This window comes from Sphaerodactylus townsendi, linkage group LG08 (assembly GCF_021028975.2).
Source record: "Sphaerodactylus townsendi isolate TG3544 linkage group LG08, MPM_Stown_v2.3, whole genome shotgun sequence".
NCBI classification, from domain to species: Eukaryota; Metazoa; Chordata; class Lepidosauria; order Squamata; family Sphaerodactylidae; genus Sphaerodactylus; species Sphaerodactylus townsendi.
Genome location: NC_059432.1, coordinates 43,740,823 through 43,757,989, shown reverse-complemented (window position 1 = coordinate 43,757,989; position 17,167 = coordinate 43,740,823). Strand labels below are relative to the sequence as shown.

Below are 17,167 nucleotides of genomic sequence, written 5' to 3'. Positions count from 1 at the left end.
TTTGCCCAATGGGAGGAATGCCTCTGCTTGGGGTGTCATCCTGGATGAGATGTGGCTGTGTGTAGCAGAAGCCTAAGCAGAGGGTGTGTGACTGGCAGTGCCATCAAAGGTGGACAGGTAGGAGGTGGAGGATGGCAAAGGAAGTGGAGGTGTTAGCAGGGAGTGCAGTACTCCAGTTCCTCACTTCTACGGGGAGGGAGGAGGCTCCTGGCTGAATGTGCCCCCCACATGACGCATGGAAGTTGTGCCCGGGGTTTGAATTCGCCCCCACACAATGCATATGCACATTAACCAAACATTGCAGAACTAAAGTGTAATATATCTGCTGTACTATTACTGTGCCACAGAAGTTGTTATATGGATATTATTATATTAAGAGAGATTAACAACCTATCTTCTATGTAAGTGATAAAGATTACATGAGATAATAACTGTAGTTCATACAATACGGACCTCTCAGAGTATTCTCCCAGTTTGATCTTTTGCAACTGTGTCAGAACTGAAAACACTGAATTCTCAAGTATGGTTGCCAGCTCCAGGATGGAAAATTCCTGGAGATTGTTAGGCAGAACCTAGGGAGAGTGCAGTTAGGGGATGGGAGAGATCTCAGCATGGATGTGATACCATACAGTCTGCTCTTCAAAACTTCCATTTTGTCTAGGGAAACTGAATTCTGTAGTCTGGAGTAACACTCCTGAAACAATAAAGTTTAAGCACCTCCTGATGAGGTTATGCGAGGAGGTCTTTATAAATTTTGTGTAGCTTGTTAAATAAGCCCTTTTTTCAGAGAACTAGAGAGTGTATGCAGCTTAAAGTCTGCTTTTTACCAGTGCAGATGTTTAAGCTAAAATAGATGTTTCATGCCTGCCCAAAGCTCAGTTGGCACACAGCCAAGCGTTTGTCTGTTTTGCTTGGATTGCACAAATTTTCACAGTAAGCTTCAGTGAGCAATTGACACTGTTTTGCTGAGCCAACAGCCATCACGCCATGTGATTAAATCTACAATCAGACGTTGGCCATGATAGAAGCAGAGCATTTGTGTTATCAGGGAATCCATGTCTTGTGCTCTGAAAAATAAGTGGCTCAGCAGGGCTCCAACAATTGTATAGCAGCAGGAAAATGCTATCAGCAGTGGACAACCCTCAGGAGATATCCAATTTTCATATAATAATCACCTTGAGGATAGAATGCTCATGTCAATCTCTTGTCTGAAAATTATCAGCTTGGGTATTCAGTCAAATGAATGTACTTGATGCCATTGGTACAGAACCTTTGATATAAAGAGGACATCCTGAAAAGTCTGGCAATTTCTGAAGAGAAACATAGGTTTGCAGTTAGTGGTTGCTACAGCAACAAGGCCTTGGGGCCAACAGACATCAATGGTCTTTCTAGGAGGCTAAAAAAAGATTAGGTAGTTCAATGTAAAGGGGTTCAATGTATCATATATACTGTAACACAGCAGTTCTCCAACTTTAACAGCTGAGGACTCTCACTTTGAATTAAAACCTTTAGTGGACAATTTAAGCCCACTGTTTCTCCTTCTCTGTCAGACCCTGAACAGCCCCTGTGACAAATTGTATATTACCTGGAAAGGCTACTATCCCCTTGTGAATTCAGAACAATGCAGTAAAACTGTTATCAGCTACCCTTTAAAACCTAGTTTAAGCAAAACATTTGTATTGTCTGTGTGGGTATGAGGTCGTTAGGCATATAGAGGTTAGTTGATTTTGTATGACCACAACTCAGAAAGCTCTGAACCAAGTTCTAAACAACTCTTCATTGGAAAAGTGTTTGTTTCACAAACAGCAGGAATCTTCCTTATTGGTTAAAAACATCTAGTTAGAAGCTAGGGGAACAGGGGTGGGAGAGGCCTGGTAAAACTTTCAGAGCTACTCAAAGAAAAACAACAAACCGGGGGGGGGGGGATGAACTTTCCCTCTTATCATGACCTTTCTTCCCTATTGCCTCCTTCCAACTTTCCATCATCTCCTCTTTTCACACCCTCCCAAACCTCCTCCTTTTTTATACCACTTTCCTCTATCTGCTTGCCTCCAGGGCTCCTGACACTTTCTACTCTCTCTACCAACTGGTACCGCTGTTGCCTTCTCTCCCCAAAACTTTCTGCAGCTGCCTTCTCTCTTATCCTCCACCTGTTGCTGCTACATGTTTTGATAATGTTTCTTGGGCTCTTGTGATAGCTCAAGACAGATCATGAGCATACTGTTTTCTCACAGTAACTAACCTTCCCCTATTCCTGCTTGTGGATAAATTGTCTGTGTTAGCCTAACTGAAGCCATTTTGAAACAGGCTTTGCTGAAATGTGATTCTCAAAATAATCTTGTGTCTTTGGCTTTCTCCCAACTCGCTCAACCTGATACCAAGTAGCTGTTGGCTGAAGGTCATTGCCCAGTTGTGGGATGTTTGCCTAACAACTAAAACGTCAACAAACTCTTTCAAGTATTCGCACCTGATAATAATGATTTTTCACCAACTGTCTTTGTTAATTGGCACTAACATGTGATTAGTCTGCTTAAGCCACCTGACTTGTAGTTTTACTATAATTGTGTTTCACTATTACAATCACTTAACCTTTCTCCCCACCTGCTACCTTAGACATCATGATGCTGTTAGATCTAGCCTGCTAGTATTTATTAGCATTTTTTCCATCTTTTGCTCTGCTTGCTCCTTGGAAACAAGGCTATGCTACCATGGATATTTTTATTATTTCAATTGTTTTGTTCATTGAGGATGTGCTGTACTCAATAAACCTTAAAATATTTTACTTATTTTTGCCTCTGAGTTGTGTGTGCAACCCAAATCCTGACCCACATTGAGAGGTGGCTGGCTAACTGTACCTCTACACCACTGGATAACATTTTGCAGAAAACCTGGATTCAAAGGAGAATTTTATGTACAAAGCAAAGTGCTTTCGAGTGACATATTTTAAATTGGATGTTTTAGCAGATGGGGAAAGAGGAAACAAACAGTTAGCCTTACAGAACTTGTGGTTTGCCAAGACTGTTTCAGCCCAGAAGGTCAGTGGAATGCTAGAAGTCCAAGACAAATACCAGAAACAGACAGATTATAAACCCCTGGGTCTGTTTCCATTGGTGGCTGGTGAACTACATTTGGACAAATTGTGAAAGACAAGTGACCAAGTACAATAGTTTTTTAAAACCTCTACAATAATATAAGAATACAAATAGTGGGTTGAATCATGCAGATGTTTTCTGCTAATTGTGATGCTTTCCTCTGGTGATAGGAGCTTTCTTCTGGTGAAAGAACTTTTTCATGGGAGAAAGTGCTGCCATTAGCAAAACTGTTCTGCAGATTCAGCCCCATGCTTTCGCATTATCAGTTCTGATTGTTAACATAGCATTGTTTTATTTTAGTCATGTAGGCAGCAGCTCTGTACTTAATGATTTATACTTTGGATCTGTGTGATTGGTGGTCCTGAAATGAAGTTACAGATGCTGTTAAAATAAAATGCCATCTTTTGGAGCACTTTCCATGGGTCTTTGCTGTTCCTTCCTTTTTGAATATCTTGCTTTTTGGTAGAAAACAATTATGATTATGGTAGCAACATTTAAAAAGACTATAAGAAGCATGATCCAGTATGAATATCCATAAGAGTTGGAGAGTTTGTACGGTCTTGAAGGGGGAGAGGGAGTTGAGGCCAGTTCAACAGATAATTTGTTTGCTTCCACATTCACAGCAAACAATATCAAGGCCAGAAAAATGCAGAATCCTGGGAAAATGGAGATACAACTTTAAGTCAGAAGTCAGTTCACAACATTCTATATTACTACTTTATGATAGATCTCAAAATATGGTTTTTATTTTTGGAATTTATTTTCAACTTTATGGCTGATTTTTCATTCTATTTTTTCAACTTCAGTTCTCACGCGACCCTTTTGAAGCTAATGTTGGGATTTTTTAAAAATCAGAACCAGCCGGAATAGTCAAAAAAGATGTACCAGATCCAGTCAAAAACAAATACAAAACCTACTACACCAGGCAACAGGCAAAAAAAAAATCACAGATCAATAAGTGTTAGAAGGTTTATAAAGTGCTAAATCGGTGAACAAGTGTACAACGATCAAATCTGAAAAGACAGAAACACGAAAAAACAAAACCATACATAAATAGCATCGAGATGAACACTAATCTATATACAGTGTATAAAAAAATGTGTCAGTAGCTTTCACAGACATACAGTGAAAGACAGCTTAGCTGGCATCAGGAGAGATCCAATAGGAAATATAAAGTGTTGCATATTATGCATAATTGTGCAGATGCAGTTTCCAGCAGAAGGGCAGGCTGAATGAAAATTTACTGACAAAGTGGTGGAACCATGAAGTGGGCAAAATATCTAGAATTCCCATCTGACTTTGCTACACATGGTCCCTGGTTGACTGCTTAACAGCACAGAGGTCTTTTCTATTTATGCGTTTCTCTTTAGAACTGCATTGCACCACAGAAGATGTTTGGTTCATACACTGTATATAGAACAGTCTTTGTCTCCATGTTGTATGTCATATGCTATTTATGTATGGTTTTGTTTTTTCATGTTTCCGTATATTGAGATTTGATTGTTGTACACTGTTTCACTGATTTAGCACTTTATAAACCCTTCTAACACTCATTGATCTGTGATGTTTTGTCTGTAACCTGGTGTAGTAGGATTTTTTCAAATGTCATGTCTATAGTTTGAGCATTCTGTATGTGTAATATGACAATCACAACCATCACGTGATAGCACGATCACTTGGAACAGCTAACATGGATCAGCGTCACAAGTCAGATCCTGAGAACTGACACTTTTGTCCAAGCATTGGTTTGGATCCACTGAAAATTTCCTGGATGGCAGGAGTTTCCATCTATGGGGTAGGACCGGTCTTCCCTGCCTCCTTGTTTCTGGTGTAGCCACCCCAAATGCTGCTGACCCACCAAGAACAGACAGCAACAAGAGGGGAAATTTGCCTCTACTTTCTGTTCATGGAAATACACCCACTGGATCCGAACAACTGAGAGTTCTTTCTTAGAAACTAGTCGCTTCATAAAACAAGGGATATAGAGTCAGACTTAAATAATCAGAACCTTAACTGAACATAGCTCTTTTTCTAGCATTTATTATAATTTCATTTTAATTAAAACATTTAAAATGAAAGTAAAATAAATCAACATACACCGAAATATGAAATTTATTTTTTCCATTAATTTGAAAATACTCTAAAAACAAAAAAACTTGAAAACCTTCAGAAATGTCTATGAAAATAATACTGTGTGTATTTTCTCAGGCAAACCATTTTATAAAATCAATGCTGCCACTGACTAATTGCTATTACTGCACAACCTAGTCAATGAAGGGCATTACCAATAAAAATGGCTGGTGTGTGGACTTCACAGGGTAAATGATTACAGAATTAATTATGGGAGAAAACACAGATAATAGGAAACTGAGAACAATTCATTATTTTGGGTCCTGCCTGTGTGGCTTAGAGTTTAAGGACAGAGAGGGGCTGGGTAGACAAAGAGCAGCTCAGCAGATATGTAAGTGACAATGATACCTACCAATTAGCAGCATTCCACACAGATCTTCTTGCAAAGGAGGACTGTTCTGAATGTCTGGCTTTCTCCTATTTGCCTGAAATTTGGTATGGGGAACCCCAGTATGAGGAGTTACTTAGGGGCAGAAGCATCATGAATGCTGCCGCTTCCTGTTTGCTGTTTTAGGTGGAAGAGGCAAATCACATAGCAAAAGGTTGCAGGTTATAGTTCTGTACTGATGATCGAAAAAGGCCTGCCTTTGTCTGCCTGGGCTTGGACCATGGGCATTGAGGCCCCAAAGCAGTAGTGCAAGAGTCACTGTCCATTGTATGGTAAAACTGCTTGCTCATACAGAGTAGGTCTAACTAGATGTGCAGGACAGTAATAGGTAATTCATAACTATATGCATGCAAAAGTGTGACAAATGGACAGGCCCATGAGATTCCTGCCAAAGGGCCACCATTACGTATTTTGTAGCTTTTTCCACTGCATCTTGGTGACTGGAATGTTTTCTGGTCCAACTGGGATATCACTTTCTTCTAGCCTGATAAATGACATAGCTAGATTTGCTATTATTGTACAATCATTTAATTTATATTGAACTATTTTTGCTTGCTGTTGTGTGTGATAAATTCATTGTTATGACATATACCAGTTTTACTGTTGTCTACTGAATGAGGCACTCATGGCGAAAGGAAAGAGTTTCAGAACTCCAGAAGAATTGTCACTGAAGTGTTGCCAGGTTATTTGCAACCTTCACCATTCATTAAACTCATGAAAAAAATAATAGTATTCAAATTGGAGTCGTGAAAGGATATAGATGCTGGGGCTTTGTACACATGGTGTTGCTTCTATTTGTATTACTTATAAAGATAATGGATTAAAGCATTGAATTTATCTTAGAAATATTGGCCACAGTCCAAAAGAGCTGTTGAGATTTAAAAGCTTCTTGCCTCTGCAGCTGCTTCTGTGAAAAACTGTCATTGGGTCCCACATGTATATGAATTCATGGCTCATTTGGTTCGCAGCTATTGATTTCAATACTCAATAGGATGTGCAAAAAAGTATTCATTTTCTTTTTGCAAAGCTTATTTCAGTTTCATTTAATACTGTGTCTAACAGGCTTGGAATCAGAGAGGGCATGGCTTATATAATATCTGTCCCTACCCAGAGAGGCAGCAATGTTAAACATTTTCAATACGTATTCTTAGCTGAACAATTCTGTCTAATGACCGAGACCTCTATTAGTCTGTTGGTTGGTAAATATCATTGTCAGTTTCATGTCTATTCTTTTACCCTTTGTTAGACTTCCATAAACTTGTAATTGATACCAGCAAGCACCAGATTTATGGCAGAATCCAAAGAATCACATAATAATTATAACTATATTATAACAAGAAAGGCTTTCAGTTTGAACTTTGACTAGTTATCACATCTATGCACATCTCTAATAAACTTATTTATTTCCAATTGTTTTACATCTCAAAGACATACAAATTATATAATTTGAGCCACTGTAATTATTTTCCATGTACTTTGGACAAAGTTTTCGAACTGAAATCCTGGACATACTGTAAGATAAACATCATTAATGGTGTGGACAAGCTTCTCAGAATGGTCACATTCTCACCATTACAAATCTTCCTGTACAGTGCTTAGCTGTAGTGTATGACCTATTAATTTTAGGGGATCATTCAATTTTTCATACAGTGTCATCTAAACAAAGGAGACCTGGCTAATCCCACCCCTCCCATTAACTGATAAAATGGTTCCTACAATCGTTTGGAGCAAGCAGGTAAATCAGTATTTATTTGATATTGTACTTGAAGTATTTGATTACGGTTGGAAAGATTCAACTTACACTTTCCATTCTATTAGAAAACTCACTAGGTGACCCTGGGCCAATGGCTTTTCTTGGCCTAAACTACCTCATGGGATCATTGTACAATTAGGAGAGGAGACCTGAGATCCTTGGAACAAAGGCACGGTAAAAATTAACAGCCCAATCTGTCTTGAGACAGTCTCTGAAGACACTGTGGACTAGGAGCTGTAGCAACAGAGCCAGCCCTAAGCCTGTACTGCCAGCCAAGGCAGAGCTAGCTTCAGAACCTGATGCCATCAGGTTCAGAAGAGCTGAGTAACGAGCCCAGCTGCAAGAAAAAGGCAAAAGGCTAAGTGCTTGGAAAGAGAAGTACCCACACTGCTACTTGTTATGGCAGATGGCTCTGTGAGCTGGAGGCATCTGCTTCAGAGGAGGGCTGAGTCATTACAGGATTTCGGACCCATTAACAGGGGTATCTTACTTAAGCCCTGTTTTGGCCATAGCTTGGCCTGGATACAATGAGTGTACTTGCTGGTAAGCTCCATATACCTGGTCTTCCTCTGAACTCCAAGTCTGCCTGACCTCCAGCCTGTGCCTTGACCAGACTGCCTCACTATGCCTTTACTTGCCGCCTTCCTTGACTCTGGACTGTTTGACTACGCCTTTGCTTGCTGCTCACCTTGACTCTGGATATGTGATCATACCCTATCTAATACCTCTCAGCAGAACACAATCCAGACATTGGAGATGGCCAGGCAGGCACCGCTGTTACACTGCCTTCAGAGGGCTTTCTGGAGGCATAAGCAGGGAGGAAATAGCAAAAACCCTCATCTGGAAAGCCCTCCTTTAGTCAATACTGACAGAGCTGCGGTGCAACTGGCCACAAACCCGGGTGGGAGCTGACTAATGTTGGCTTTGCCCCCGGGAACACCACAGCCTCCCCCATGCCAACATCTGTTATGAATGTCAGCGAAGCTCCACTGCAGTAAGTACTTCTGACTTTTGCGGTGCTTGTCCACCCACGTATCTGGCCCTTCACCAGAGCATTTGCTCATTGTACCAGTGGGGTGAATACCCACACTGGCAAAATACTGCACCAACTCCATAGGTAAGTTTGCCCCCCCCCCCCCCCTGGTTGGAACGGCGCATTCGTCAGGGCAAAATGAATTAGCTTAAAATCCGCAAAGTGGTTGGACAGGTTATATGCCAAATCGTTCGCAGGAGAATAACGGAATGTTGTTTTAATGGTTTACAGACAATGCACTTCACTTATTCTGGTAACCATTTTATTAAATACTGTCTTGCACAGCATAGCAGTCTTTGCAACACAGTTATTACTTAAAAGATCTGTTTGTGTACACATATGATAAACTGGCTCATTCAACTGTTTATGGCAATTGCTATTCAATGTGTCAAACTGGTGAATGGCCACATATTGATCATGTAAAGTTTGAAACACAGGGGAAAGGGGATTGCTTCTGCTGAACTCTCTGGAAATGGCTCCATGTTGTGTTTGGGAGACAATATGGATGAAGGGTTTTTCTGCTAAGCAAAGAAGTAGGTGCTTGTTTGCTCCTGAACATTATAATGATTGTAGTGGTACACATGAACTGCTTTTACAACAGTTCTTTTTGCAACAGCTGTTTTAGATGCTTACAATTGTTTTTACTCTTTTTTAACAGTGCGGTCCTGAACAGATATACCTTTTTAAGAGACCAGCCCTAAAGTCTCCTCAGAATCCTACTAAGGTCTATTCAGTTGGGATTATTCCCAGGAAGATATATTCTTAGGATTGCTCATTAAATCTTTTAAGGTCACTGCACTTAGAGGGATACAATTCTTTTTAGGATTGCACAGTAAATCTCCTTGCCATGATTTTGGAAGATATCTTATTGCTCATTCTTTCTATCTATACCTGTACCCATACAACACTAGCAACCCAGAAATTCCCCTGATACTGCAGAGCCCTTATTAGCGTAGTTTCACGGGCAAACTTGCTGGTGTTTTTGCTTAGGTAGGGTAATCACACTGTGTTACAAAGGTTTTTTTGAGGGAAGTGGGAATTTGAACTGTGATTTATACTACTTACCTGATATGGAGTTCCAGGTGTAGACCCCGATAGGCCCTAAAAAAGTCTGATAAGGATTGCTGACAGCATTGTAGCAGGTAAACCCTGCACTCAAGAAGGAGCTGAGCAAGCTAAGAACTAGAAGAAAGATAATCATGATGTTTAAACTCTTCACTGTGCCATTGTTCAGTGAGTCTGCAACTGAAAAAAAATACTGCAAGATTAGTATTGAAGATAGAGATTAATGTTTTACTAACAAAAAAATGGTAAAGTTGCCAGGCATTGTCTGGCAACCAAGGGGGCGGGGGCAGTGGTGGGATTTAAATAATTTAACAACCGGTTCTGGTGATGGGATTTAAATAATTTAACAACTGGTTGTTTACAAGCACCATTTTAACAACCGGTTCTGCCGAAGTGGTGCGAACCAGCTGAATCCCACCATTGGGTGGGGGTAGGGGGAGCTTACTGGCAGTAAACTTAGGCTGAGGCCTCTGGTATCTGCAATGTGTGGTTGTTATTTCTGGGCTGCACCAGACATGATCACATTGCTGACAACCATGGGGATGCTGTGGAATTTGAGCAAAACTCTATGATAAAAACAGCTTCTACCATAGAGTTCTGCCCAAATTCCAGAGCACTCCTGCAGGTCATCAGCAATGCAAAGACCATACTTCTGGTGGAAATTATGTTGCTGCACTGCATAAGCAAACATACAAAGCAAGGGATCAGGTGCCAGAGCAAACCATATAAAAATGGAACCCTGAGCCCAAAGATATAAATATGCAATACAAACAAGATTCTTGTTTCATGGGGTCTTAAACCCATTTTGTCAGCTTTCTTATGAATTTTGATGTTGCCCACATCACTCCTGGATAACTTCGAGCTGTTCAAAGCATTTATGTTTCCACTGGCCTAACCCACACTTGGCTGGTTCTCTAGAAATGAGAATCTTTTGAGATTGACCTGTGATCTTGTTTTCCGTTGGGCACTATATTTCCCTAAATTTGAAACTGTCTGGTTCACATAGAGCAAGATGTTAGCGTACCATATGATTACTGTTTTGCATCTTTAGTAGCTGGTGAATGTGCGAGTATTATATGCTTGGTATTTGAAATTATTGTTTAGTACATCATTCATTTCAACACCTACAACATGCGGTGGCCGCACTGTGGACACCAGAGACATAGATCTAAGTTCACTACCAGTAAATTCCACTACTGGCTGGTTGAATGGTGTAGAAGGGCAGCAAAGCAGGGGGTTTCCCACAACCAGTGGGGTCTGGCAACTCTAGAAGATGGCCTTGTGTGAATTAAGTTTCTAAGATGCTATTTGCTACAACAGCATGTTGCTGGGAAACAGTGTGTTAGCATGGAGGCTTCTACTATATGCAGTTGTAGAAAATGGGACCCCTTCTGCATGAGGACTCTGGAGTGAATTCAAAAAATTGGTGACTCAGTTTTATGCTTGATTTTTATGTCCCCATAAATGTTTTTTGCATTTAATGTGTCCTTAGCTCTTTTTTATCACTAATAATTTCTATTTTTTCACACACATAAAGCAGACACATTCATAAATAGACACTAATAACAAATAACAGAAAGGAAAAAAAACAAATTAAAACATAACCAAATGCAACTCATTATATACTGACATTGTCTTCCATCTATCTCATCTTGCTGAGATCTCTCCCCTCCAGGTATTTCTTAGACCTGATCTGGTAACCCTAACTATTCTCACTTGATGACTGTTTCACTTATTGTGTCTTGATCTACAGCAGAGGTCTTCAAACTATGGCCCTCCAGATGTTCAGGAACTACAATTCCCAACAGCCTCTGCCAGCATGGCCAAGTAGCAGGGCTGATGGGAATTGTAGTTCCTGAACATCTGGAGGGCCACAGTTTGAAGACCCCTGATCTACAGTCATAGAAATACTAACCTTAAAAGCAAAAGCATGCCTAAGAATTAAATTTTAGGTCTAAGTATGATCTGAATGAATTTAGGGTTGACAGCTTTGGATTGTAAAATTCTGGGAGATTTTGGAGTAGAGCCTGGAAAGACCAGAGTTTGGGATGAGAGGGTGGGTTATAATGACAGTCATTCTTCCAAAGCAGCTTCTTTCTCCAGGGGAACTGATCTGTTTTATATGGAGACTAGTTGTATTTCTGGATGTTTTCCAGCCACTATCTGGAACCCTAAATGAATTTAGTAAAGACTTTGACTTTTAAAGCTATAACCAGTGTGTATTGCTGTCAGTAATGTAAAGTATAATTGTAGTAAAGGCTTACACGTTGTTAAGTCACTATTGACTTGAAGTTTTAGATGCATTTTGCACAGACCCTGTGAGTGTGTAGGTCTGGAATATTTCTACAGATTAGGGAGCCTGAGAGGGCAAGGTTGGAGAACAGAGAGATGCCAACAAGGTATAATGCCATAGAATCCATTATCCAAAGGAGTCGTGACTATCTGTGTGGCCCCGAGCTCTATAAAGGCAGAGTGGTATTAAAATTCTTCTCTGTAGTCTAGAGATGAGCTGTAATTCCAGGGGATACCTTGGTCCCACCTGGAGATTGGTATCCCTAGGTAATAAGCTAAAAGGGAAATGATCATGTTTAAAATATTTTATTTAAATAAAACTTTTAACAATGGTCAGAGGTGATCAACAGTTTCTGAAAGTGAGTTGGTATATTCTGCCTCTCTTCTGAAAGTCCATGAAGCCACGCTTGTGTGCCTTTGCACTATATAAATTGCTAGTGGCAGCCTTTTAACAGTCTGCTACTTTGATTGAGCTTTATGTGCTCTGCATTGTTAACTTATAAAATGTAAAACAGAAGATCAGATTTATTGTTCAGAGGAGCAGCAGTCACAATAAATTTGTGGGATAATATCTGAGGTCTTTGTTAGTTTGCAGTTAGGCTACTAATTAACTGACCTTTTAATATACAAGCAAATTGCTCTTGCTAGCAGATTCCTTGCCGCCCAGGCACTGCTTTGTAATGGCAAAAGTCATCTATCTCATTCACACTGCAGAGTTTTACAGCACATTCCACATTCTGCTCCTCACACTCAGCCTCTGCTGTGATCAGCAGGAATTCTGTGTCCACAGAAGTTAAGTTGTATAGTACCCAATGCTATATAGATGTGTATGTATAACTCAGAGAAATGTGGTGAGTAATTTACAACTTTCTTAAAGCTTTCATGTTAGTTATGTACAAAAGTCAAATCATGCCACATTAGAATTGCCTAGATCAGACCCCTCTAGGCCAGCAGTTTACTTTTGAACAGTGTCCAGACAGATGTGTCTTTACCCTCATAACAGAGCAGGAAGCCTTCTCCTATCTTCATAATGTAGTTAGTTGACTTGGATGCTTGATTTGACTGTAATGGCTAGTATCCATTCTTCCATGAAGTTCTTATCTTTTGGTATACCCATATTAACAGCTCATTAGATTGTGAAGCTAAATTGCTGCCTTTACTAAGTAGTTCCTTTGTGTTCACCTACACTGCAATCTCTACTTCAAATTTCTCCTACTGATCGACCCATATGTTTCTCCATGGAGAAAGCTAGTTGAGTCCAAATTGAGATATTATGGTTTCTCTGCTCGGATGTTAATAATGATAGATTATTCACGGGCAAAAGAGATACTTAAACAGATAATCCTGGATGTTGAAAAACAGGACATTAATAGAATTAAAGAATTTCTTTTTGATCCCAACAAAGTAAAGTGGCATTGGTCTATGTAAGACTGTTCGATAATTCAGATTATAAAAGATTTTTACCTTACTAAGGTACAATTTATTACTCACGGTGGTCTTTATGGTAGATATAGAGCAGTGGTGGCGGACCTATGGCACGCGTGCCAGAGGTGGCGCTCAGAACCCTCTTTGTGGGCATTTGTGCCGTCACCCCAGTTTGGACACTCGACAGTGGCATAGCGCCAAGGGGGCGAGGGGTGCGTGATGCACTGGGCATGTGCCCCTGCAGGGATGTGGCAAGGACATTCCAGGGGCATGGCGGCAGCATTCTGGGGCATTCCAGGGACATTCTAGAACTGGTAGGCGGACAGGGGCATAGCGAGAGCGCCAAAGAGGCACGTGCCCCAGAGTGCGAGTTTCCCGGTAACCACAGCATAGAGTCTCTAAAAGGTTTGTCATCACTGATACAGAGGAATCCCATCTGAAAAGTGTCTATGTATATGTAACGATGGATCCTAGGAGTCACTTGAGCATATTCTATTTGATGGCAAGTGGCATGATAGCATTACAATGATTCTTATTAGCCCAATAATAGCCCGTTTTCCAGGAAGGGACAGGAAGACTCTACTAGCAGTGATGCTCTCTAGCAAAAATTTTGAAATTAAAGTAGCTTGGATAGCATTCAAAATCAGTAATAGAGGGGACGATAATGTATTCGTTGTATTGTCATTAAAGTGGGTCTAATATTGTTTTAACCAAATTGATAGAGAAATGTAATGTTATTTATCTGAATCAGAGATAGCTTTGTTTAAATTGATTGTATTATATTAGTATAAAAGTGATAGGTCTTATAACAATTTTAATCATATTTTCCTATTTAATATTATTAATATTTGAGAATAATTTTTGGTTTTATAGAAATTGGTTTTAAAGTTTTAGTGGATTGTTATCTTTATTTCCCAGTTCTTAAGTTACATATTATATGTGAATAAAATCTCCACCAAATGCTAATTATTTGTTATATTCTGGAATTTATATTGGTTTATTCTGTGTTTTATGGATGGTCTATGACTGCAATAAATAAACTATCTAACTTCTTGAAATTTTTGAATACCTAGTATTATTCTCTTTTTCATTGGTTGATTGGAATTCGGGGTTTTGAAATATAAATTGGGGGGTCTTTACAACTGAGATTTACACAAGGGTGCTGGAATTTCTCTGAATGCCATATGAAGTCCTAAGTCCCATAAAATCTGATGGCATGAAATTTAGGAACGTTCAGATAATTATACGGGTAGATAATTTGATAAAACTCTACATAGTATTAACGTATAATATAAAAGCAAGAACCTTAACCATGTTTTCTAACATCTGGTTGGTCAACAGTGGGCACACATCTTGTTATCAGCCAGGGTTATCTCATTCACAAAAGGGCAAGACAGTTATGAAAACATGGTGCCTGAACAATGTAGTGAATGGGGTTCTTGTTTATATTACATGCCAATATATGTAACAGTGAATATTTACTTCAAACAATTTGTGGCATCTTCCACAAAGATACTCTTTCATAGCCTGCTAAAATACGTGACTGCTAAAATACAGGGTTCAATACAAATATTGCATTGTATTACTGCTTAATCAGTACCTGATTAATCAGGAGCAGCAGTGGCGTAGGAAGTTAAGAGCTCGTGTATCTAATCTGAAGAAACCGGGTTTGATTCTCTGCTCTGCCGCCTGAGCTATGGAGGCTTATCTGGGGAATTCAGATTAGCCTGTACACTCCCACACACGCCAGCTGGGTGACCTTGGGCTAGTCACAGCTTCTCGGAGCTCTCTCAGCCCACCTACCTCACAGGGTGTTTGTTGTGAGGGGGGAAGGGCAAGGAGATTGTAAGCCCCTTTGAGTCTCCTACAGGAGAGAAAGAAGGATATAAATCCAAACTCTTCTTCTTCTTCTACCTTGAGTTTATAAATTTCTGTTCAAAGCATAGCGATGATTATTTGAACTATTATTATACCATAGAGTTTAATCTCTCTCTCTCTCTTTCAGTTATTCACATAGGTGCATTTAAGTGTGCATCCATCTAGTCTTGTAGAAGCTCTGTCCTTCAGAATTGTGGATTGATAACCATGTGATTCAGGACACATTTTCCATGGAAATAATAAACACAGAACCCTCACTTTGATTCACTGGAACTTTTGAAGACTAAATATGCATTGAACAGCATCCAGAAGAGGAGACAGAAATATTTTGAATCAAATGGTAACCCTGAGCCAGTTCTAACTAGCTTACATGTACAAATACCAGCTCAGATGATCTGTCTACTTGGATGAGCAAAATAACACTGAAAGTAGGAACTCATACAAGACTGCAGTTCTTCTAAGGGGCAATCTCCATTTCTAAACTCTGAGTTCTTGTCAGCCAATGAAGAAAGCAGTGACAATCTTTTCAGGCATTAGACTGGTCACATGAGTAAATTGATAATATTTGGGTGAGTTGCCTGTTTCACATTCCAAAATGGAGAACATTATGACATTTTTTGAAATACAAAATAGAAGCGGTTTCCAGTGAAATGCCTGATTTGTCTGTGACTGAATTTCAATAATGTGATTTCATGAAGTAACAAGGTAGCAATCTCTGTTACTGATCTTCCTAAATTACTATTTAGCATGCCATATATACTAAAATGAGTCAATGAGTCTGTGGATAATTTTTAAAGACCTGATACTAAAATGTTGCTACTGTGTGTTTTACTTTATAACTCTCCACTTTCCAATAAACTCTCCACTTCAATAAAAGTAACAGTATAAACAAATTCAGGTTTTCAGAATCAGTAGCCTACATAAAATACATCAAGCCAAACCACTCCAATAAAAACTATTTACATTAACCATAGTAGTTAGTTACCTTGGAAACTGGACTCTGGTTTAGTAATTCCATTAACCACAGTTGTTGACAAATGTCCTTCAAAAAGTCCATATCTGTAAATCAATGTTGTATTCACTGTTCCAGAAGAAAAGCTAATCTTACTTGAAACCCAATTTTTGGTTGCAAGAACAAGACAAATTATCACAAAGGAGCAAATGCTGGTGAAACAAGCAGAGGCAAACATTAGAGACTTCCTTTTGGATGGCATTTTTTCAGAGAGTCAAGGATTTTTCTTCTTGATACTTTGGTTCTGTTGGGGAGAAATTCAGCCAGTGAAGGATCCACTTCTGCCACTAGAGAATGGGAACATTTATTGATGTCTTTGTTATTTATACCAATAAACTTTGAACTAACAGCCGTGGTCACAAAGTTGTAAAATAACTGAACTTTGGTCTCCAGTAAGGTGTTGCTATAGTGACAAAGAAAGTCGCACCTGCTGTGAAGGACAAAGATCTGAAGGCTTTCCGTAATCAAATAGCTTATTATTGAATTGTGGCTGAATAAGAAATCACAACATTATAATTTCATAGAAATTACTCCATATACCATTATCCCCACCTTAAATAGTCCCAGGAGTGCTCTTTAGTCCATTAGGAAAACCTATATATATTCTGGGGAAGAAATGGGCTTCCCCAATAGGCTGAACATTGCCTTCATAGAAACAACTTCAGGTCAGTTCCATGACGTCACCTTCCCTCTGAATAAAAGAAAGGAAGGAACAAAGTAAACATTGTTAACTGTATGGAGGACGGTGCTATGTACATTCTACAGATAGTATTCAGATCTTCTCCCTCAAATTCATTCTATTTTCATAAACAGACATGTAGGAAAGAAATCATGGCCAGTCCAGCTGTCTAGTTTACTTGGGAGATGAAACCCCTATGAAAGATTCACATCCACTTCTAGGTAAGCTTTCAAGTCCCAGGGGAAAACTTGGGTACCAAACGTGTGTGTGTGTGTGTGTGGGGTGGGTAATATTTGTCAAAACAAGAGGGTTTCCCACCAACAAGAGTGCCCTCAACCATTATCATCCACACACACATTACAACCCCCATCCCCTTCTGTGCCTGGTCCCATGCTCCTGGCCTGGCCCCCAATTGCCAGA

General features: G+C 39.6%; 1 protein-coding gene across 1 annotated transcript; it reads right to left on the bottom strand.

The window, feature by feature from the left end:
* Positions 1-3,476: 3,476 nt before the first annotated feature.
* On the bottom strand, positions 3,477-16,270 carry CLRN3 (clarin 3). Its single transcript, XM_048505006.1, has 3 exons — positions 16,042-16,270; positions 9,462-9,641; positions 3,477-3,748 (listed from the first exon to the last, which is right to left on the bottom strand). Exons 1-3 carry the CDS (start codon positions 16,268-16,270, stop codon positions 3,477-3,479), a joined length of 681 nt encoding a protein of 226 aa, XP_048360963.1.
* Positions 16,271-17,167: the final 897 nt, after the last annotated feature.

Bases quoted from the DNA above. Each gene is read 5' to 3' on its own strand.
- CLRN3 (XM_048505006.1), bottom strand. From the start codon at position 16,270: ATGCCATCCAAAAGGAAGTCTCTAATGTTTGCCTCTGCTTGTTTCACC. The intron at 9,642-16,041 runs GTAACTAACTAC...ATTTTTTTTCAG, and splicing joins ACCAGAGTCCAGTTTCCAAG to TTGCAGACTCACTGAACAAT. The intron at 3,749-9,461 runs GTAAGTAGTATA...CCATTTTCCCAG, and splicing joins CACCTGGAACTCCATATCAG to GATTCTGCATTTTTCTGGCC.